Source organism: Ascidia mentula, chromosome 6 (genome assembly GCF_947561715.1).
Source record: "Ascidia mentula chromosome 6, kaAscMent1.1, whole genome shotgun sequence".
Classification (NCBI taxonomy): domain Eukaryota; kingdom Metazoa; phylum Chordata; class Ascidiacea; order Phlebobranchia; family Ascidiidae; genus Ascidia; species Ascidia mentula.
In genome coordinates, this window is record NC_138571.1 from 16,507,884 (window position 1) to 16,530,465 (window position 22,582).

The 22,582-nt window shown below is 39.5% G+C and overlaps 2 protein-coding genes and 1 pseudogene across 2 annotated transcripts; 2 read left to right on the forward strand and 1 right to left on the reverse strand.

Moving 5' to 3' along the window:
• Positions 1-282: 282 nt before the first annotated feature.
• On the forward strand, positions 283-7,243 carry LOC145905590 (b(0,+)-type amino acid transporter 1-like). The gene is made up of 11 exons (XM_082992835.1): positions 283-409; positions 863-1,010; positions 1,332-1,574; positions 3,048-3,273; positions 4,023-4,067; positions 4,134-4,257; positions 4,538-4,641; positions 4,926-5,022; positions 5,655-5,810; positions 6,364-6,532; positions 7,113-7,243. The coding sequence occupies exons 1-11, from the start codon at positions 320-322 to the stop codon at positions 7,241-7,243; spliced, it is 1,533 nt and encodes a 510-aa protein (XP_082848961.1). The 5' UTR covers positions 283-319.
• Positions 7,244-13,841: 6,598 nt separating this feature from the next.
• On the reverse strand, positions 13,842-15,834 carry LOC145907311 (uncharacterized). The gene is made up of 4 exons (XM_082994738.1): positions 15,291-15,834; positions 14,817-14,997; positions 14,393-14,528; positions 13,842-14,054 (listed from the first exon to the last, which is right to left on the reverse strand). The coding sequence occupies exons 1-4, from the start codon at positions 15,832-15,834 to the stop codon at positions 13,842-13,844; spliced, it is 1,074 nt and encodes a 357-aa protein (XP_082850864.1).
• Positions 15,835-19,465: 3,631 nt separating this feature from the next.
• On the forward strand, positions 19,466-20,143 carry LOC145907312 (protein IMPACT-B pseudogene; annotated as a pseudogene).
• The last annotated feature ends 2,439 nt before the right edge of the window (positions 20,144-22,582 follow it).

Here is a 22,582-nt window from a genome sequence, read left to right on the forward strand (position 1 = left end):
CCAACATTGACACCGCAAGACTGCAAACAATGACAGTAGAAAAGCTCGTAAAAAAGGCATTGCTTTGTTGACTATGCGTATGCAGCACAATGGTTTTTGGGCGTCTCTGTCGCATATAGCTTGAAAGAGGCCACGGTAGCTAGCATGGCAGGCGGACTGTACATCTACAGCTAGGCAAGTTAATGCCGATATGTAGAAATGTAATCAGTTTGATTAGTTTAATCAAATCAATTCGTTTGATATATTCATTAATTGTGCTTTTTATTTAGGCATATATCACGCATATTTCAGTTAAGCTGGTACACAAATATACTGAGCCATGGATACCGAACTCAGGTCCAGGAAATTTAGCACTGCCACCAGTGAAAGTAGCAATGAGAGTAAAAATGAAGTCGAATTAAAACGAGAGGTAAGCGTGTGTGCTTGGGAAAAATACCAAGACAATGTCAAAAATTGTTCTTAATTCGTTTAGTACTGTTAGTTTTTAAGTATAGAATTCTTTGTACTTAGGAAACATTAAACAAGGTTTTAAGTATGGTGGAAGAAAAATATTCTGTGTATTACACCCGCTCTGCAACAATGCAAAACTTTCATACTTGGACAAACTTTTCGTAAATAAACTTTCAGTGTAACTTGTTGTGATCCAACAACACATCTTGGTTCTCCCTCGCAAATTCACCTTATATATGGGCACCAGATTCAATGCAACTTTGATGGTTTAATTAGTGCGAAATATTATTCGCATTTCTTGTTCACGTGGCATTGCATGATGCAAAAAATTTGATTGATTTGACTAAAATGTGCATTGTAGTTGTAACCATGACTCTTCTTTGAACGCCGGCTTAACCCATGTTTATTGCAGGTAGGACTGGTGGGTGGCATCTCTCTCGTTGTTGGCACTATGATCGGTTCCGGAATCTTTCTTTCCCCTGCTGGGATTTTGTCGTACGCCGAATCGGTCGGAGCAAGTCTTTGTGTGTGGGCTGGGTGCGGTGTCCTTGCCACTTTGGGTAAGATTATTACTGTTTTTTTGGGGGGGTCAAAGATTTAAAACGGAGCAACAAACCAATTGCTTTTTTCTCAAGGGAAGAGCTCAACACGTCGCGTTTTTTTTATCACCACGATCAGCGATCCTAAACTCAGTGACTTTGAAAATAGACGACTTTGTAAATTCGCCTGCAAACTCTGCTGTTTCGGAATGCAACAGTTGCAACTCAAAATACGAAAAATTCAATTGAAATTCGACTTTTTAAAATTGTTTTAACAAAACCATTGTATGTGTGCCAATATTTTACACGATGTTAGTTAATCATATCTCCTTCCCCCAACAGGCGCTATCAGCTACATCGAATTGGGACTGATGATCACAAAATCTGGAGGGGAATACCAGTATCTGAGAGCTGCATTTGGCAACATGATCGGGTACCTGGTCGTTTGGACGTCAGTCGTCGTCACCAAACCTTCGTCCTTCGCCATCATAGCTGTGGGGTTTGCGGATTACGTCACTGCCCCGTTTTACCCTGGATGCGACGCACCTGTTACTACGCAGAAATGCGCAGCAGCATTTTGTATAAGTAAGTAATGTAACTTGGGTGCAAAATATTTGGAGTTAATAACTTTGAAGATGAAAGCCAAAGCTAAAATGCTGTTCTTGCATTAGTAATAGTAAACGTTTCGAACACTAACTGCGTTCATCATCAGTACTATTGATTATAGTACTGATGATGAACGCAGTTAGTGTTCGAAACGTTTAGTATTACTAATGTATAACAGTATTTTAGCTTTGGCTTTTATCTTCTAAGTAATGTAACTATACCGGTGTATTGGTTGGTGTTTTTCTTTGTAGCAATGGCTTTTTCTTGTCGATTCCTATACCACCATAACGGGATTTTAGCGCAGGTTTTCCTGGCCACGTATCCCGTTTAGGCTTGAACAATGTTCCAATTGCCCGCCAGTAATGCAGTATACTGTATATCCAAACCACAGGATCAGTCTCTCAGGAACACACTCCGCAATGGAGTTTCATGTCGTAATACAGCATGGCTTTAGTTCTTTAATCTGATTCTTACGGAGAATCTCCCATCAAATCAGAAAAGTCTAATTTGTTGTACAGTTAATTAAGCGACCTAAAGCGTATGTCAATGTTTTGCAAAAGTTTTATTATTGACCGAAGCTGGCTTATCGACTTCAAAAACGTCATGTTTAGGGCCTGAACGCTTTTCAGGAATCAGTTATCTTATACCAACAAGCATGTTTGTATTCATGCATACACAATTTTTTCATTGACGCATGCATATTTGTCACATACAAATATTGCACCCTTGTTTGCCGTAAATCGTCATCCTTCAACACGATAATAAAAGTTTTACGATTAAAATCACTTATTAACCATTCGACGATGTCTCCACTCACAACAAATAAGCGCCGACATGGGGTTTTACGTCACGCAGCACCCGAATTCCAACACGCATAATCGCTATTGCTGTTTTTCTTATCCAGGGTCCAAATCGTGCTGTGGCAATCATTTTTTACTTTAGATAGCCATTTTGATCCTACTGTTTAGTATAGGAATGAACAGCGCTCTCCCGACACTTTATGGGCTTAAAGTGCGCATCTATAAAGGCCAAAAAATGCCACGTAATGCACAAACGCTTAGTGTATCGGTTATAGGTCTGACAACCGATCCCCAACTTGAAAAAACAGAGAAAACTGTTTAGACCCTTGGTTCTTTGACCTTTATTCTCGTCAGCATCCTTTTGAAATCGCCAACCGCGTTTATGCGGCTCGTTTTGTAATTTCTTGGAGGTTTCAACCTTCCCTAATGATTCCGCACCAATGCACTACCTTTTAAAACCGACCTTTAGTTAGAGCGCACGATTAAAGCTTACGACAAATTGTAACATGGGCCGGCGGCAAAACAACTTAACACGCAATCAAGCAATATCAAATTTTGGTCTGAAACTTTTTTGGCTGTGTTCAATAAACATACAATGGAAAATAGTAGTAACAAGCATTTGAAATTAATGTTAACATCTTTGTTTCGACAGTTTTAATCACGGCGATCAACTGCTTCAGCGTAAAGTTGAGCAACTTTGTCCAAATCTTCTTCACCGCCGCAAAGCTGGCCATCATCGTCGCAATCATCGTTGGAGGGTTCGTCATGTTGGGACAGGGACATACCGAGAACTTCCAGAATGCATTCGAAGGATCGGCAACCTCGTTCTCCGCCATTGCAGTGGCGTTTTATAGCGGTTTATGGTCGTACGACGGATGGTAAACATACATCATTATATATATATATAGCTATAGTGGGTATTTTGTTGGGGTTGCTGAAATTACTTCATAATGAGCTGAAGATGACACAGATATTTTCCAACATGTTGTTAACTGGCGTCTGTGTGGCCTCATGCATGCCTAAAAGATAAGCAACAAAGCAAATCAAAGAAGCAATTCAGTCATAAGACTGTTTCAGGTCGGCGATATTGGTGAATAAAGCTGATGTTTGCCGTCAAAATATCGCGTATTTGGCTAATGGCATTTAGTTTGCTCTGACGACAAAACGTACAGAAATTTGTTTGTCTTCTGAGATAACATTCCAAGGCCAGTTTTGCACTTTAAAAAAAGCTTCCTGTTAATATACCAAAACTACCGGGATGGGTCCACCATTGATCTCAATCCACACATTTATGGCAGATGCGGTTTTAAGAAACAGTTAAATCAGTGTTTTCCAACCAGTGGTACGCGACGGCATTCCAGGTGGCACGCGAACACCTTTCCGTCATTTGCGAAATTAAGAAATCGTAAGTGATCTCAAAATGATTGTTATTTCCCCCCTAGGTTACTTTGTAACACTCAACTAGGTGGTACGCGTAGAAATTGTTTAACCTCCCAAGTGGTACGCAACCACGAAAAGGTTGGGAATCACTGAGTTAAATCAAGAATTGCACGTGTTACATGTTAAATGTTACCTCAGAATAATGGTACTGTTAATCACTTCGATTAAAACATTGTTGTTTTCACAGGAACCAGTTAAATTTTGTTACTGAAGAGTTGATCAACCCACCCAGGTGAGCATTTTACCACAAGAAAATTCCAACTCACAAAAACTAACTTTTCCTGTTCGTATGGTGCAGAAATTTCCCTCTTGTTATAATGATTGGAATCCCGCTGGTCACTGTGTTGTACATTCTCGTCAACATCGCGTATTTTACGGTGATGACGCCTGCAGAGCTTCTACAATCCAGCGCCGTTGCTATAGTAAGTGAATCGTAAGCTTTATCCGGGACGTATGATTGGTCAATTGGCAAGAGGTTACTTTACGTCAGTTTTGTCCAATACGCGCCCGGAGGTAAAAAAATTAATTTATGTGCTAACAGTTCAGATTTGCATCAACTGGCTGTTACTGCATCTTTGCCTTACTGCGTATAATCAATAATGCCCTCAGTGTCGAAATTCAGTGTGGTGTTTATGGTTAAAACTACAAATTAAACTCCCTAATTAAAGCTCGCTAAATCATTCACAAACCACTGACTTACAGACTTTCGGTGACCGTGTGTTTGGACCAGCCAGCTTTCTCGTTCCTGTTGCCGTTGCTTGCTCCACGTTCGGCGCGGCAAATGGAAGTGCCTTTACCGCTGGAAGGTCAGATATATACATAAATTGCCATAGTTGTATCGTGAAAAAAATAATTATCAAATCATACTGCAGCAGGTTTACTGGCTATCGTAAACCTAGCGATCTCAATATGATAGCTGTGAAGTAAAGACCTGCGTAGTAGAGGGATCCTGTATTCCATGCGGTGGTTTGCATGAAACACTTCTGCGTTATCATTTTCCAAGAGTTGTAAAAGTTACGTTTTTCCTTTCACTAACCTCAAGAAAACCTAAAAACAGTTGCGTGTTTCTCATCACGTCTTGTTTATTAAGGATAACCTACGCTGCCGGGAGGAACGGGCACATGCTGGACATATTTTCGTACATCAGTGTAACTTGCTACACACCGTCCCCTGCACTCATGTTCAATGTAAGTTAGAACAACAGTGATGTATCGTATTTTTAGCACAACAACAACGCCGATACTTAAGTGTTAAGTTTAAAATTTCATTAAACGTCACCATAGTCGTTGGAAACAATGATTATACGTTATGAGAGCGTCTAAATCGCAGCCAAGGCATTGCAAGACCAGCTGGATCAAAGCCTGACAGGACAGAGCTGGATATAAAAAAATAGGTTCCCAATGGTTTGAATCCAGGACCCTGGGCATACCGGGACAATAGCTCTACCGACTGAGCTGAGGGAGGTCAGCGTTAAGATTGGTTGTAATGCGTCAAGAAAAACTAGTAGGCGACCACCTGGCAAACGCACGTCGTTAGCAAACTTCACACCCAGCTTGTGTTTTCCATCTCGCTCCAACTTACCACGAAAAGGGGTTTGACTTGACTGCAATGTCTTAGCTGAATGCCAGTAAACCTAATGATCAAAGTGCATTTTCTTCATTTATTGATCAAAACATATTAAAATATGTGCAAAAAAAGCCATGATAATGATTGAGAGCTGCAAACAGGATGTAAACACTGTTTCGACCTGTAAGGTCTCATCAGTGCAGCTGTTGATCGTGGCACAGGGCTAACTTTAATCTCCTTACTTTTCTTCCAGTGCCTCATCGCAATAATCATGATCATTCCCGATAGTTCAACATTCGAAAGTCTCATCGACTACTTTACATTCGCCTCGTGGATCTTCTACGGTTTTACGTTTTTGTCGGTCATCGTCCTTCGCTACCGCCAACCGGACTGGGACCGACCGTTTAGGGTAAGAAGTGCAACGTAAGGACACTTCCAAATTAAGGCTTTGGTAACTGAAGTAAGCGTTTAAGATTTTGTAATTAACTGTAATCGATATAATGTGCAAAAATATAAAAACAATCATTCTGGGATGGAAAAATAGTAAAATACCGTTCACGGTGAGATTTGAGCCCTTTGGCATTCGGGTCCACTCCAACCAACTGCTCCAATAGTACGTTTTGAAATGCAACCTTGACATTAGCGTGGAGGACCTACCCCTACATAGGTTAAAGGAAACGCTAAAACGTACAAAGTAGTCATTATTTACTGCGTTTTGCTACTAAGAATGGGTTTCAAGAAGCTTAGCGTCCGCTGATAGGTTATAAGACTTAATGCGAACCCCGCGCTGATTGAAACAACGCATTTTCACCGGAACAATCTTTAACATTTCAGACTTCTTAAAGTTTGAAAGTCGTTGCACTTTTTAGAGTGACTATGACAAGTAGCCGCAAATCCCATGCTTACAGGCAAAAATTCGCACTTGCAATATCACATTTACCCGAATTATAACTTGCCACAAGGTTTTCCTGCCGATCCCTGCGATCTGTTTCCTCGCCTCCTTGTACTTGATCGTGGCTCCCATCATTGAGGAACCAGCTCTCGAGTATCTCTACGCCGGCATCTTCATCCTGGCAGGACTCTTCTTCTATTTTCCATTCATTTATTATAAGAAAGTTCCACCTTTCATGGGTGAGTGATAACAATACAGGAAATGTTGCTTTGTTTCAAAGAGTTGCTATTTAAGTGAAGGATAACCACAGCGTTTGTCCATACAAGCGATACACTCCTACTATTTAATGTACAAATGCCGTATTTTGTATGTTTTTATTTCTTCTGTGCAGTGACACGATTACAAATTATCTCTTCTGGGTATGCTTAATGGCGAAAAGCCAACCAAACTAAACCATGCAATCTGGCAAAGTTTTGATCTTAACTTACTGAAAATGCCTTTTGTTTGCTAATTGTAAACTCTTTGATTTGCTAACTAAAAACGCCCTCCACACAGAGGTGGGATTCAGGAAGTTCGCACAGGTTCTATAGAACCGTCTCACGAGATTTTATGAGATCAGCGAACCGGTTAGCATTACTGGTTACTGTCAATGGATTATATGACTTTTTGCAACAGAACCGACTGAAAAATATGACTTTTGTGATAGAACCAACTGACAAAATATTTGAATCCTTCCACTGCCTGTACATATTGCTGGGGTCAATTGACATTACAAAGCATTGAGTAAGAGTTTTTGACGCGGCATACTGTTGTGTATAGGCGCAATCACAATCTTTCTTCAAGAGGTTTTGGAAGTTGTCCCTCCACCAAAGCTAAAAGAGGAAGAAGAAGAAAATGAAGAAAAGCAGGGGGAAGAAAACAAGCAAACGGAAAAATTTCACAGTTTCTAACATTTCAGTCCGCAAACTTTTACAATCCTTAAAAAACATTTTGAGTAATTGACAACGAAGATCATTTTTGGGGTCTATAAATGTAAAGTCAAATAAGGTCCCGCTACTATATGTTCCGAGAAGAGTGTCTGTATGTATTTATCATTGCGCTTCTATAGTGGATAAACACAATCGCCACTATTTGGCGCAGCGCGTTTATTTGCATTCTTCATCGTGGTGGAAGTTTTTGCGTACCTTTGTCATGGCAACCAATACAATTAAGTTATGATGTAAAAACTAACGTTTTTACGACAACTTTTCGTCTTTAACCATGTGGAGAAAAAAGTGACTACTGTCAAAAACAAACAGCTCTTCACTATTGTTGTGGAGAACAATTACAGGACGAACATTCAAAAATCATTTTAGCGACTAATATAAACAAAACAACGATATTGTTGTTATCATATAAGCAGCTCGGGTAAATTAAGTTTCTACGAAAAAAAGCGATGCCATGAGGGAAAAGTGGACGAAAGTTTCAACGAAATAATGAATGAAACCACAGAAACGGATTTCCTGAAACAAGTTCCATTCAATCAGCCCTGCATTGTTTTAGTAAAAAAGGAAACAGCTTTTTACAATAAATACAGCTTTTGCGGCAACATGTTTAGATAACCATTTCATTTCGTACGTGTTAGTGCTTTGAAAAGGTGTTCTTTGAAAGCATGTTTCTCTAAAAGTAGTTTTGCAACCTAAATTATATAAATTGTTCAACAATTTCAGGTTGTTTATAAGTAGTTGGGTATACTGAATTTACAATGGTCGCCAGAACTCTGATGTTGTGCCTTCTCGTTTTGCTGTGTGCAAACGAAATTGTTCAAGTTGCCACCCACGCTATAAGGTAAGTAACCAAACCAGTGAATTTATTTAGTTACGTTTTTTGTTGAGGTTTTAATTTCCCAGAACCAATTGATGCCAAAATTGTAAGATGGCGTGAATTAAATAAAAGCAAATGTGCCAAATGATCTGTGAACCACATACAATGCATACTGCTTCGCCCAATGAACGTTTTGCATAGTCCTAAAACACTAATTCCTACCACTTAGCCTCTTCCACGCAGTGGCGCATGTCGAAGATCTTATTGTGTGATTGTCGTTTTGTGCAAACACAGACGTCTTAATGAAGCACAGAAAACTATGCTTGTATTTTGATTTAAGTGCAGACGAGGCACGTGGGATGGATCGTCAACACAACGCACCAACTGGTGCCGGCGGAGATGCCAGCGATGTGGCTGACGCTAAACGCCATGATAAAGACAGGAGGGTTGCACTTTCGGATGAGGCTGAAAACGGCTATGATTCGTTTAGTGACGCTGAATCTAATTCGGACAATGATGATGATGATGATGATATCAACGATATCTAAACGTGGGATATGTTATTGCATTGACAATAAACAGAGTATCGATGTAAATTTGTGTGCACATTGGTGTAGTTTTGCTTCTCATATGAAAGGTAATTACCATTGGGCTAAAGTTGCCATTGTTGAAAGAAAGTGAAGGCAAAATTTTGAACAACTTTGGGCAAAGGTTTCAGTTATAAAACCCAACCTAAATGCATGAATTCAGATAAAGCTCCTAAAAGGAGAAATTTAAAGTGAATTTTATCAGATAGGTTTCAGGTGATTAATATTTAAAACAATTGGTTGAAATTAAATGCAGCAAAAAAATAATAAAATTATGTCGAAATCCCATGGTGAATACAATATTTCTACACGAGTTGAATCAACAAGTCGGACTAAAAGGCAAAATGACGCCCTGAACACGATTAGAACCAACAAGCCTCGTCATCCCATGATCCTCTTCACTAGTCTAAAAGTCAATCGCAAAATTCTGCACATGTCGTAACGCATTTGTTTAATGATCACGTCGCAAAATACAAGAAAGGTAAATTAAAAATAATGGAATAAAAGCAAACACAAAATAAAGGCTTTTTATTTTGAATGCAGATTAGAGGCAAAACTTGGTTCGCATTCAACTAATTCCGGTATGACAGGTAGTTCGCGTTCAGTTGTGTTGTAAACCTGTTGCCCGTCAGGTATAAGCATATTTCTCTTTAGCGTCACCGAGCGGTTACTATAAGTGAGAAGTCGTGGCCGTCGGGTAACGTTTTTGCACATCTGGCGACTTTTGTTGATGTCTTCGACCTGAATGTGGAATAAGAAACGGTTTTACATTTTTTCGACACGCGCTTTGACTTGATTTTTTGTTCAATTTTGTTTCTCGCAAAATCATGGAAGAAACAGTTCATTAAAATGACCAAACCCATAAAAAAAAGTCATAAATAACCCGTTTTGTAGACAACATACAACTTTTCGTCTTTAACCATATGGTGAAAAAAGTGACTGCTGTTAAAAAAAACAGCTCTTCTCCATGTTTGTAGAGAACAATTACAGGACGAACATTCAGAAAGTATTTTTTCGACTAATATAAACAAAACAACGATATTGTTGTTATCATACAAGCAGCTTGGGTAAATTTAAAAACAGACGCTCGGGTAAATTAAGTTTCGATGAAAAAAAACTGATGCCATTGTCTATGAGGGAAAAGTGGACAAAAGTTTCGTGAATGAAACCACAGAAACGGATTCCCTGAAACAAGATCCATTCAATCAGCCCGGCATTGTTTTAGTAAAAAAGCAAACAGCTTTTTACAATAAATACAACTTTTGCGGCAAGATGTTTAGATTACCATTTCATTTCGTACGTGTTGGTGCTTTGAAAAGGTGTTCTTTGAAAGCATGTTTCTCTAAAAGTAGTTTTGCAACCTAAATTATATAAATTGTTCAACAATTTCAGGTTGTTTATAAGTAGTTGGGTATACTGAATTTACAATGGTCGCCAGAACTCTGATGTTGTGCCTTCTCGTTTTGTTGTGTGCAAACGAAATTGTTCAAGTCGCCACCCAAGTTATAAGGTAACTAACCACCAGTGAATATATTTAGTTACGTTTTTTGTTGTGATTTTAATTTCCCTGAACCAATTGATGCCTAACGTGGAAGATGGCGTGCGAATTGAATAGAAACAAAAATGCCTACATACAGTGCATACTGTTTCGCCCTATGAACGTTTTGCATAGTTCTAAAACACTAATTCTCAACAGCTGAACTGATAGGACCTTACGCATTGTAACAAAGTACACGGTCGGCAAGCCACTGATCGTTTGTCTCATTTGCTTCTATCCAATTCACCACTTTGTATCTAGCATTTCTTTTAGCTTGTAGCATTCGTAAATTGACACCATGTAACCTTTGAGGTGGCCTGAATTCATAAAAAGGGTTTTGAATTCCTCTTTAGTTTGACCTTGCCACAATGCCGATGTCTCAGTTCGTCTATTAAGCACAAATTTGTTTTTTCACCAACTTAGCATCTTCCACGCAGTGGCGCATGTCGAATATCTTATTGTGCGATTGTCCTTTTGTGCAAACACAGACTTACGTCTTAATGAAGCACAGAAAAAAATGCTTGTATTTTGATTTAAGAGCAGACGAGGCACATGGGATGGATCGTCAACACAACGCGCCAACTGGTGCCGGCGGAGATGCTAGCGATGTGGCTGACGCCAAACGGCATGATAAAGACAGGAGGGTTGCACTTTCGGACGAGGCTGAAAACAACTATGAATCGTTTAGTGAATCTGATTCTAAATCCGATAATGATGATGATATCAACGATATGTAAACGTGGGATATGTTATTGCATTGAAAATAAACAGAGTATCGATGTAATTTAGTGTGCACATTGGTGTAGTTTTGCTTCTCATATGAAAGGTAATTACCATTTGCCTAAAGTTGCCATTGTTGAAAGAAAGTTAAGGCAAAATTTTGAACAACTTTGGGCAAAGGTTTCAGTTATAAAACCTAACGTAAATGCATGAATTCAGATAAAGCTCCTAAAGGGGAGAAATTTAATGTGAATTTTATCAGATAGATTTCAGGTGATTAATATTTAAAACAATTGGTTGAAATTAAATGCTGCAAAAAAATAATAAAATTATGGCGAAATCCCATGGTGAATACAATATTTCTACACGAGTTAAATCAACAAGTCGGACTAAAAGGCAAAATGACGCCCTGTACACGATTTGAACCAACAAGCCTCGTCATCCCATGATCCTCTTTACTAATCTAAAAGTTAATCGCAAAATTCTGCACATGTCGTAACGCATTTGTTTAGTGATCGCAAAACACAAATAAGGTAAATTAGAAATAATGGAATAGAAACAAACACAAAATAAAGGCTTTTTATTTTGAATGCAGATTAGAGGCAAAACTTGGTTCGCATTCAACTAATTCCGGTATGACAGGTAGTTCGCGTTCAGTTGTGTTGTAAACCTGTTGCCCGTCAGGTACAAGCATATTTTTCTTTAGCGTCACCGAGCGGTTACTATAAGTGAGAAGTCGTGGCCGTCGGGTAACGTTCTTGCACATCTGGCGACTTTTGTTGATGTCTTCGACCTGAATGTGGAATAAGAAACGGTTTTACGTGTTTTCGACACGCGCTTTGACTTGATTTTTTGTTCAATTTTGTTTCTCGCAAAATCATGGAAGAAACAGTTCATTAAAATGACCAAACCCATAAAAAAAAGTCATAAATAACCCGTTTTGTAGACAACATACAACTTTTTGTCTTTAACCATATGGTGAAAAAAGTGACTGCTGTTAAAAAAAAACAGCTCTTCTCCATGTTTGTGGAGAACAATTACAGGACGAACAGAAAGTGTTTTTTCGACTAATATAAACAAAACAAGGATGTTGTTGTTATCATACAAGCTGCTTGGGTAAATTTAAAAACAGACGCTCGGGTAAATTAAGTTTCGATGAAAAAAAACTGATGCCATGAGGGAAAAGTGGACAAAAGTTTCGTGAATGAAACCACAGAAACGGATTTCCTGAAACAAGATCCATTCAATCAGACCGGCATTGTTTCAGTAAAAAAGGAAACAGCTTTTTACAATAAATACAGCTTTTGCGGCAACATGTTTAGATAACCATTTCATTTCGTACGTGTTCGTGCTTTGAAAGGGTGATCTTTGAAAGCATGTATCTCTAAAAGTAGTTTTGCAACAAAATTTATATAAATTGTTCAACAATTTCAGGTTGTTTATAAGTAGTTGGTTATTCTGAATTTACAATGGTCGCCAGAACTCTGATGTTGTGCCTTCTCGTTTTGCTGTGTGCAAACGAAATTGTTCAAGTCGCCACCCACGCTATAAGGTAAGTAACCAAACCAGTGAACTTATTTAGTTACTTTTCTTATTGTGGTTTTAATTTCCCTGAACCAATTGATTCCAAAATTGGAAGATGGAGTGCGAATTGAACAGAAGCAAATGTGCCAAATGATCGGTAAACTACATACAGTGCATCACTGTTTCGCCCAATGAACGTTTTGCATAGTTCTAAAACACTAATTCTCAACAGCTGAACTGATAGGACCTTACGCATTGTAACAAAGTACACGGTCGGCGAGCCACTGATCATTTGTCACATTTGCTTCTATCTAATTCACTACTTTCAATCCAGCATTTCTTTTAGCTTGTAGCATTTGTAAATTGACACCATGTAATCTTTGAGGTGGCCTGAATTTGTTAAGAAGCGATTTAAATTCCTCTTCAGTTTGACTTTGCCACAATGCCGATGTCTCAGTTCGTCTATTAAGCACAAATTTGTTTTTTCACCAACTTAGCATCTTCCACGCAGTGGCGCATGTCGAAGATCGTATTGTGCGATTGTCGTAACACAGACTTACGTCTTAATGAAGCACAGAAAAATATGCTTGTATTTTGATTTAAGAGCAGACGAGGCACGTGGGATGGATCGTCAACACAACGCACCAACTGGTGCCGGCGGAGATGCTAGCGATGTGGCTGACGCTAAACGCCATGATATAGACAGGAGGGTTGCACTTTCGGACAAGACTAAAAAGAACTATGAATCGTTTAGTGACTCTAATTCTAATTCCGATAATAATGATGATGATGATATCAACGATATGTAAACATGGGATATGTTATTGCATTGAAAATAAACAGAGTATCGATGTAATTTAGTGTGCACATTCGAGTAGTTTTGCTTCTCATGTGAAAGGTAATTACCATTTGCCTAAAGTTGCCAATCTTGAAAGAAAGTTAAGGCAAAATTTTGAACAATTTTGGGCAAAGGTTTTAGTTATAAAATCCAACGTAAATGCATGAATTCAGATAAAGCTCCTAAAGGGGAGAAATTTAAAGTGGATTTTATCAGATAGGTTTCAGGTGATTAATAGTTAAAACAATTGGTTGAAATTAAATGCTGCAAAAAAATAATAAAATTATGGCGAAATCCCATGGTGAATACAATATTTCTACACGAGTTAAATCAACAAGTCGGACTAAAAGGCAAAATAACGCCCTGTACACGATTAGAACCCACAAGCCTCGTCATCCCATGATCCTCTTTACTAATCTAAAAGTTAATCGCAAAATTCTGCACATGTCATAACGCATTTGTTTAATGATCACGTCGCAAAATACAAGAAAGGTAAATTAGAAATAATGGAATAAAAACAAACACAAAATAAAGGCTTTTTATTTTGAATGCAGACTAGGGGCAAAACTTGGTTCGCATTCAACTAATTCCGGTATGACAGGTAGTTCGCGTTCAGTTGTGTTGTAAACCTGTTGCCCGTCAGGTATAAGCGTATTTTTCTTTAGCGTCACCGAGCGGTTACTATAAGTGAGAAGTCGTGGCCGTCGGGTAGCGTTCTTGCACATCTGACGACTTTTGTTGATGTCTTCGACCTGAATGTGGAATAAGAAACGGTTTTACGTTTTTTCGACAACGCGCTTTGACTTGATTTTTTGTTCAATTTTGTTTCTCACAAAATCATGGAATAAACAGTTCATTAAAATGACCAAACCCATAAAAAAAGTCCTGAATAACCCGTTTAGCAGACAACATACCGCTAGCTTTTCCATTAATAGGCAGAATTAACACAGAACAAACAATCAGCAAGCATTTTGCGGCAAATATAAATAAAACAATGACACTGTTGTTACAATAGCAGCAGAAATGTCGAAATTTGAAAAAATGTGGTTAAAACTACTTGAGACCTGATTTCGCAGACAGCGCTCCTTACCATGTTCTTCGTTCTTGCGGTTGTGAAAAGTTTGATCACGTGACAGCGGAGGATTATTCTCTTGTGTGTCGTTTGGTGGCGGTAAATCCAAGCCAGAAGAAGCGCCGAATTCGCCGCAACAACGCAGGTTATAATTCTAAACAAATGATGAATTATAGCAAACAAATGGTGTCTTGGCTACTTGTAAACCTATTTTTAGCTATTTATTGGGCGATCTTATGAACTTAACAGATATTGAGCGGTTTTTGCCTGAAACATTTGGTAACTTTCACACATTCACAGAACACTTCATAATTATTTTGGGAAAAAATGTTGCACAAAATGAGTAAAACAAAAAGTTATAGCAAATGGTAAATTAACTTCACGTATAAAATCCAACATAAAACCGTTTTTAATCCAAAGTTTGCAGCCCTCCGTAGCCTACCTTTGCAACTCCATCCCAAAAACTGTGGACAAATCATTTTGTTTCCCATTTGCTATCACCACCTGGTTGCATTGCAATTCTAGAATCTTCTCTTTCACAGTAATTGTAACCGGGACTCCCAGTTTCCCGCCATTGCTGTGTTCTAGAACCTTCGAAACCGCGATGTCCGTGCATCCCTCTCCTAAAGAAAAATACATAGTTTGTAACTTTTATTACTGTATAAAGATATAAACTTAACGGTATTTCTTTGAGTATGGTACGACAATTTGTTTGCATATGATACGGTAATTCTTTTTTTTATTAGTGTAACAGCTGAAAGGTCGCACTGTGTGTTAAGTATAATATCCGTCTAAACTAAAGCTTCCAAGTGTGCTTGCAACGTCCCAGAAACATTAAAACGACGGTCTTTACGGCATTGCAATGCACCATCAACAAACGCAGCAGCAGCAATGTACAAATATAGTTTGAGCATACCCTTGGCTAGGATTGTAGTAACACTCCCCAAATACAACCCACGTTCAGCATTTCGGGTTTGGTTGATGCAAAAACTTTTGGTGTTACGGCGTCGACGAATCTGCTTCCCCAGCGATTGCGAAGAGGTAATGACGCCCTTGTAAGTTCGAAGCGCAAAGCTTCTTAACCAGTTTTCATTGCAACAGAAAGCAGCGTGCGTAATATCCAGTTGTGAATCGGTTTCTTTTTCGTTGTGAGGAATACTTCCGCCATTGTTAGCTCCGGGATGGCCTTGGTGCACTTTGGAATTTGCATCACTTGTAAAATTGGTATCGTTGCAATCGGAGCAAGCCTGTAGTACGCTGTAGTAATTGTTATATTCGCCTCCTGGCAAAGAAAACCCAACTTTGTTACTCTCAAGCTGCCGATTTTGGTTTGTCTGCGATCCCTTTGTGACGTCACAATGCGGTTTCTGGTGTGACATAGGTCTGTTCTTTGTCAGTGCCGGAGTGGCTGGTAAGTGTCTGCGGTCGACGTTAGGCTTGATTACGTCGGTTTCTGCCATAGCACAAGACGTTGGGCTGTTTTTTTGCAGTTCTTACAAAAAAAATTAAACTATTGCTTGCCTATGTTAATATTACGCAGAACAGTAGTTTAACATATCTTATCGTCTTCAAAGTATTATTAATATCATATGGTGCTGTTTATCAGCGAGTTTATAGCTAAAAACAAGTAACCAAACGGTATTTCTACACGACATTTTCGTTATAACTAAATTTGTAAGTACAAATTAGTGTACTAGCCAACCAGTAATCTTTATCTTTACAACTACTTTGTCTATCTGTTTGTTGTCTTTAGTTAAAAAATAGAATCGCCTCCTACCGTGTGCACGTACAGCTTCTATTTCTATCCTCACTTTAAGCAACAGGTATCTTATTTTTGTGTCAATACTTGCTAACAATAAACTTTTATGTCTGTATTTTGGACCAGAAGCAATATCACCCTTGCTGACGAATAGTGCAGGTATTTCACCTATTTCCCGCGCGTGCGTTTCTTCTGGTCAGTCGACCGTAACAGGTGACGTAAGGCAATGACGAATCGCTTCGCGTGAATTGTTTTTCTGCAGTCGTGGGTAGCTCGCAACGTTCAAGACGTTGGGCGCATTTAAAAACTGTGCAACGGTCAGTGCCGCAATAACCTGTGCTGCAGTTAAACGTTGCTGAAACCAAGAAGGTGGATTCTACTCCAAAAGGGAATTACTAAAGTTAAGCATAAGTAGAACGTATGCTACTGTTCATTTTTGAAGAGAAACTGTATCTGAGATGTGCTCCCAGTACCTAACCTCTGCTTCTATGCCAGGCGTCAATTCTTTCGCAGTTTGAAAATGTAAGCCGCTCTACACTGGGTCAAATCCTTCTTAGCAGCAGAAAGCTAAATGCGAGTCACGCGCCCTGTGCTTTCACCATTTAACGAGTGACCTGCAACATGATCTTGTGGTGTTGGCACCAAACTTTTTTCCGTTTGAAAGCGTCTAAAAGTTTCCCACGCAAAAAGCATGGTCTGACTGGACGGAGAAAAACGGCTTATTTGTTCAGAATCGTTGTTTTTTGCTAATTTGATGATCGATGCAAAGCCGCATGGCGTATCTATCACTATTTTAACTATTTTAATGGTTAATAATGTTGGTTCAGAAGTTGTGCGCACTGGCCGCCTTGTTGGATAAGTCCTCATTGGTCTGGTTTGTGGTGGGCGTGGTCGGTAGGTCGGTCTGGTTTGTGGTGGGCGTGGTCGGTAGGTCGGTCTGGGTCGAGGAGGCCTGTTTGTGATGATATTTGATTTATATCATCATGTCAAACTGATACTACATACACATCATATAGTTTTAAACAAGTTGTTTTTTGTTGCTGCCGTTGCTACCGGACATAATTAATTTTCAGGTGCTGTCGTTATGGCAACAAGTCAACGTGACTTTTACTAACTGACGCAAACATCGGAGCTCTTTTTTTGATGCAGTTATTTCTAGAAGAAGAAATTTACCTTGTGTGTGGGGAAAAGAGAAAAGAAATTTACCTTGTTGGGGAAAAGACAGGTCTCACCATATGGGGGCGCTCAACGACGCGGCCCGGTTGCACCGGAGTTCTGTGCGCGCCATTTATCCGGTCTGTACAAATGATTTTTTTTACAACTATCCAGAATCCCTCGAATTACTTCAACATAACTCAGTCTCACAAACCTGGCGACGACACATAGAAATCATAATTTTCATTCCTTCTGACGTGGGGCCTGTGAGGTCTATCGAGGACCTCATCTCCGTTTCTGCGACCAAAACAGGAACGCGTGCGACGGTGGTAATCAAATGACAGGCAGCGTCCCCTCATGGATATACACTCTACCGCACACTCGTCAGGTGTGGCGCCCTTTAGTCTGAACACCGTCCGAGAGCGAAGCAATTCTTCGCCCACCTTATGACAAAACAATATGATATGTGTGACGCAGGTATACGCAGAAAAACTCCCGCCGCCGAAACTCACCTTCAAGCACAGTATTACACTTCAAAATTATTTTGCGCTGGGGGAAATTATGCAAACTTAAGCACGGCGCACCATTCGTAAACCGAACGTATAAGTTTGGCTGACGTCCGAATAAGTGCTGATTGGCCGTGCCAAGCTTAAACGCACTAAACCGAGCTTAAAGCAAGCTAGGCCCATACTAAACGGGTAGATAATTTTTGACTGGGATGGTTCAGCCAATTCCTTCCGCAAAACCATTGAATACAAACAGCTATTTAGACATCTCGTTTCGTGGTGAGCCCTCAACGTTGAGGTAAATTTTAAAACGCTTACTTTCATTGTGTTGAAATGGTGAGCGAAAACATCAGTCATGCTTAAAGATTTGCACGTATTTGTAATTTGTTCAATTTTAGCGCTGGGGCATTTTGATGGGGATTGAGGTGATGCCGTTGTTGACGCCAACTTAAACTCATGAAAATAAAATCGGTCCAAGCAATGTATTTGCGTCATGTAGATAACGATTACAAGTTTAATCTCTGTCTGTGTGTTCCCAACAAAGCTTCACATTATGTACCAACATTGCCCGTTATCTTCACAGACATCTTATCAATGAACTTGACAAGGATTTCCAAGACAGTGTTTACAGACAGGACCCACACGCAGATATAAAACATTCCATCACAACAACTTTCCGCACTGTGGTTTGTGTGAATGGCGCGCTCAGACAGGAAAACATTCTGAAAAAACATTAATTCTGTGTTATAAACGCCCAGGGTATAAAAATTAGATTATTTTTTATAGTTTTAATCTTACACAGTTTTAAATGTATCGATTATGAAATAATTACTGTTTTCGTTTTCAATTATGGTTACATTTAGAAATCGGAGAAAGACTTGATCAAAGCATGAAGACTGCAATAGTTGCACTGTTGGTCGTGTTGTTGCTCTGCACAGCTTCAGTTAGAGGTTTACCTGCGCCATGCAGACAGTTAGTATTTGTTTAAAATATGATTTATGTCATTTGTCCCTTATCGTACTTTTATTTGTCTTCATTCTCAATCTGGCATTTATATGCAAAGTTTCTCCGAACAAAATTAAGTATTAAACCGTTTGCATTCTTTTTCGTGCAATTTATGTTGACTGATAATTTTTCAAATTTCAAGGCCTTGGAAATTATGATTTACGTAAGAATAATTTATCGTTGGTAATGATTTCTTATTCTGCCTATACTTTTATTGCAGGAAATGCCCTCGTAATTATCAACCGGTATGTGGAAGTGATGGTATAACACATGACCATATTTGCATGTTGAACTTTTCATCGTGCATACAGTAAGTATTTCACACTAGGCAAAATATTTAAACTAAAAGTACGCATTATAATTTGCAGGGTAACCGCTGGAGGTGACGAAATTACTCTGATTAAGGAAGGAGAATGCTGAGAAGCAAAGGTTCAAGAATAAACAAAATAAAATTGCTTCAATTTTATCGTCTTGCTTGTAATTGTTGAATAAAAGAAACATTCAATTTTGAATAATGCACACCTATTAGCGCGATGTTTTTTTAAATTAGAAAGCAGAGGCAACTTTATTCCTTGAACCTTGATGGTGCGGATAATAAGGGGCAAAATTGTAGCGGGGAAGTCCCTGAAAAATGGACAGTGCGTTTTGACTGGATTGTTTGTAATAATGGACGATTTAAGTCGACAAATTAAAGAGATAGAAGCAATTTCTTCAATTTACGAGGGTGATTGGTCGGTGGTCAACGAGTGTTCCAGACACTTCCGGTTGAGAATAGGCCAGAACAGCCCTTTGTTGCTGGTGTTTGAGGTAACTTTACCCGCAGATCAACCTTCTCAAGCGATTCCTAAATATTCATTCTCTGCACCCTGGTTACAAAGAGTGGAACGACAAAGCGTAGAGAAAAGTATCGCCGACATCGGTGCTGATAATAAAGGAGAAAATGTTCTTTTTCTGTGGATTGAACACTTGCGTGGATTTGTGGATGAAAAAAATCAAGAATTTAAATTGGTGAAAGCCAACAAAAAAGCCCAATCTAAAGTATCAAAAACAGAAAGTGAGACCGTGTATAAAGGACACAGTATTTATCATGGTGATCCATTTACAGACAGAAAAAGTACATTCCAAGGTCATCTAGCTGTCATTGCAAAACAATCTCAGGTTCAACAGGTGTTACAAGAACTACTAAAAATTCGAAAAATTTCCAATGCAACGCATAATATTTACGCCTACAGAGTTTTTAACAAGAAAGCAAATACTTTTCATCAAGATTGTGATGATGACGGAGAGACACATGCTGGGGAAAGGTTTTACATTGTAACATACGTCACAGAAACCAGTGCTTGAATTGCGTAATGTTTTGCGCGCAGCTTTGCACATGTAATGCATAATCCCATAATGTGACCCAAATGATTTAGCCATCGAATATTCTCGAGTAAAATAATACAAGGAGGATCAACTCCTTCAGCTAGAGTGTAAAACAGAATGTGTGAACAAGCGACTGCTAGTACAGCACGCGTGAATCATTTATATCCGCTCCCACAGATAATCTTGATGTGTACTGTATTTTATGTTCCTGCAATATATTACTCATGATATCACGTGACATTATTGACCAATCAGCTCTCATAATGGAGAGCGTAAAAGAGCTCAGTTTAGACCGGTAAATTCATTCTATTTGATTCTATTTGATTATATTTGGTTCTATTTGATTCTATTTGATTCCATTCGATTCTACTTGTTTTATCGTATTACTGTTACACTGCTAATATTACTGAGACTCTACAAGCTATTCGCCGGCTTGGGATATATTCCCATAGCCTGATAATAAACTGTTTATTTGGAATCAGCGGTTTGCTGGTGAGAACGAGGCAGAAGCAGATTTAACAATCGAAGAGACTCAATAACCGCTCAGGCCATCGAGACACTGTTAAATATCTCAGAAACACTTCGAGTTATTTACAATAGTGCCCCGTCTTCGGCAACTCCCTTGAGATCAGAGAAAAGAAGCAGGCGTGTTTCACCAGCCAGTACACCAAGATACCCGGCAAACCGACGAGGCAGCCCGTACAACTCCAGGCGACCAGCACGCCAAACCAGAAGCCCAGGTGACAATCTGTCTCCAACTTCTCAAATATTTTTTGACCAGGAACTCCAGCTCTATTCCCGGCCGCGCAACCACTCAACCTTGGCCCCCCTCTTGGCAAGCGCACTTAGGCGCCGAAGACAATCATCTGGAAGCAAGGAACCTTCTACACCTCCCCCACGCAACATCAGGACCAAATCACGTTCACCACTTGGACCAGCGGACTCGTTTCCACAACAAGGAAGACGCCCCACTCAACATCTTGGAACCCAACAGCACACAGCACAGCGAAGGAGATCGGAACAACCGCAGCAATTCTGCCCAACGAGAGGTAGAATACCTTCGACAATAACAGAAACGAATAATTCAAAAACTATAATCGCTCGCACACGCATTTAATTGTTTATTGATAACCGACTTTTTATTGCATGATCATTTTTTTTCAATGTGCATATTGTGTTTCACCCCTTTGAAAGCCTAATAGCTCCCATAAGACCTAGGTCGCTAGGGAAATTTTTATAAACTTACATAGTTTAGCGCCAATTGTTTGTCCGGCATAACGGTTTGTCACTACCAATAGGAAACCATAATAATTACAGACTGCTAACGCAAAAGCCTGTTGTTTTTGGCAATTACAAATTAATGCAAACGCCTGTTGTTTCGGCATTTGCAACCCATCTTCCCCAAACCAGCATATTGCTCCAGTCGCCATTTTTTTATCAACCTTTGTGTTGGGTTTAAACCCAACAAACTTGTAACAACCACGTTGAGTAAATTCATGAAGGAAGCCACTTTTTCGCCCGTAAGTAAGCGCACACGCAGTAAAACAGTAAACCCATTATCCCCAAGCCAAACCGTCGCCATGTCAACAAGCGAAGCAGAAATTCCCATAGTTTCGCCGCGTAGTGTGTCATCGGAAACAAATCCGTCAAGTCCCCCGGCGCACAATCACGATAACGCCGCCAATAAAGCACAACCGTTCAGGCGTAACGCATTTCAGCCACGTAATACAGCACCGCAACGCGCGACCGGAAGCTCTTCTCAGCTGTTTCAGCAGCCGCAGCAGTACAGTACGTCACAGCAGCCGAGCAAGCCATTTTCGGGATATCCCCCAAATAGACAGCGTTATAACTCAGACTTATGTTTTTATCACGCGCGTTTCGGTCCCCGTGCAAATAAATGCACTCCCCCTTGCCAATGGAAAGGCAATTAACAAGACATCCCTCCTTGTACATAATTCTATTATTAACCATGTTTTGGTGCACTGGCACAACTAACCTTGATTTCAATTTGCGCATTTGTTCGCCGCAACAAGTTGCGGAATACGAGATATTCCCCCGAAAACCTGCCATCGCCACCTGCTCAACATGACCAAAAACTGCCAAGTTAATGGTTTCCGCCTTGATAGAAATTTAAAGGAAATTCCAGCCATATCATATTTAAATGATCAATTACGATCAAGTTTCCAACACCTGAATGCTGATGCATCTTACCTAGAATGTCAACTGCAATCTTATCTCTCGTTGCTACTTGCAACTAACGCGCGCATTACCCCTCTCTTACTATATCATTACTCACGGGACAACAGAAAGCAGCCATTACTGGAGAAACTATCACAGAGATAGGCTGCACGTACCGAAATGTACGTATACGCTCTTTACAATACATTAATGTGTATGCCACAATCCATTGTTTACCGA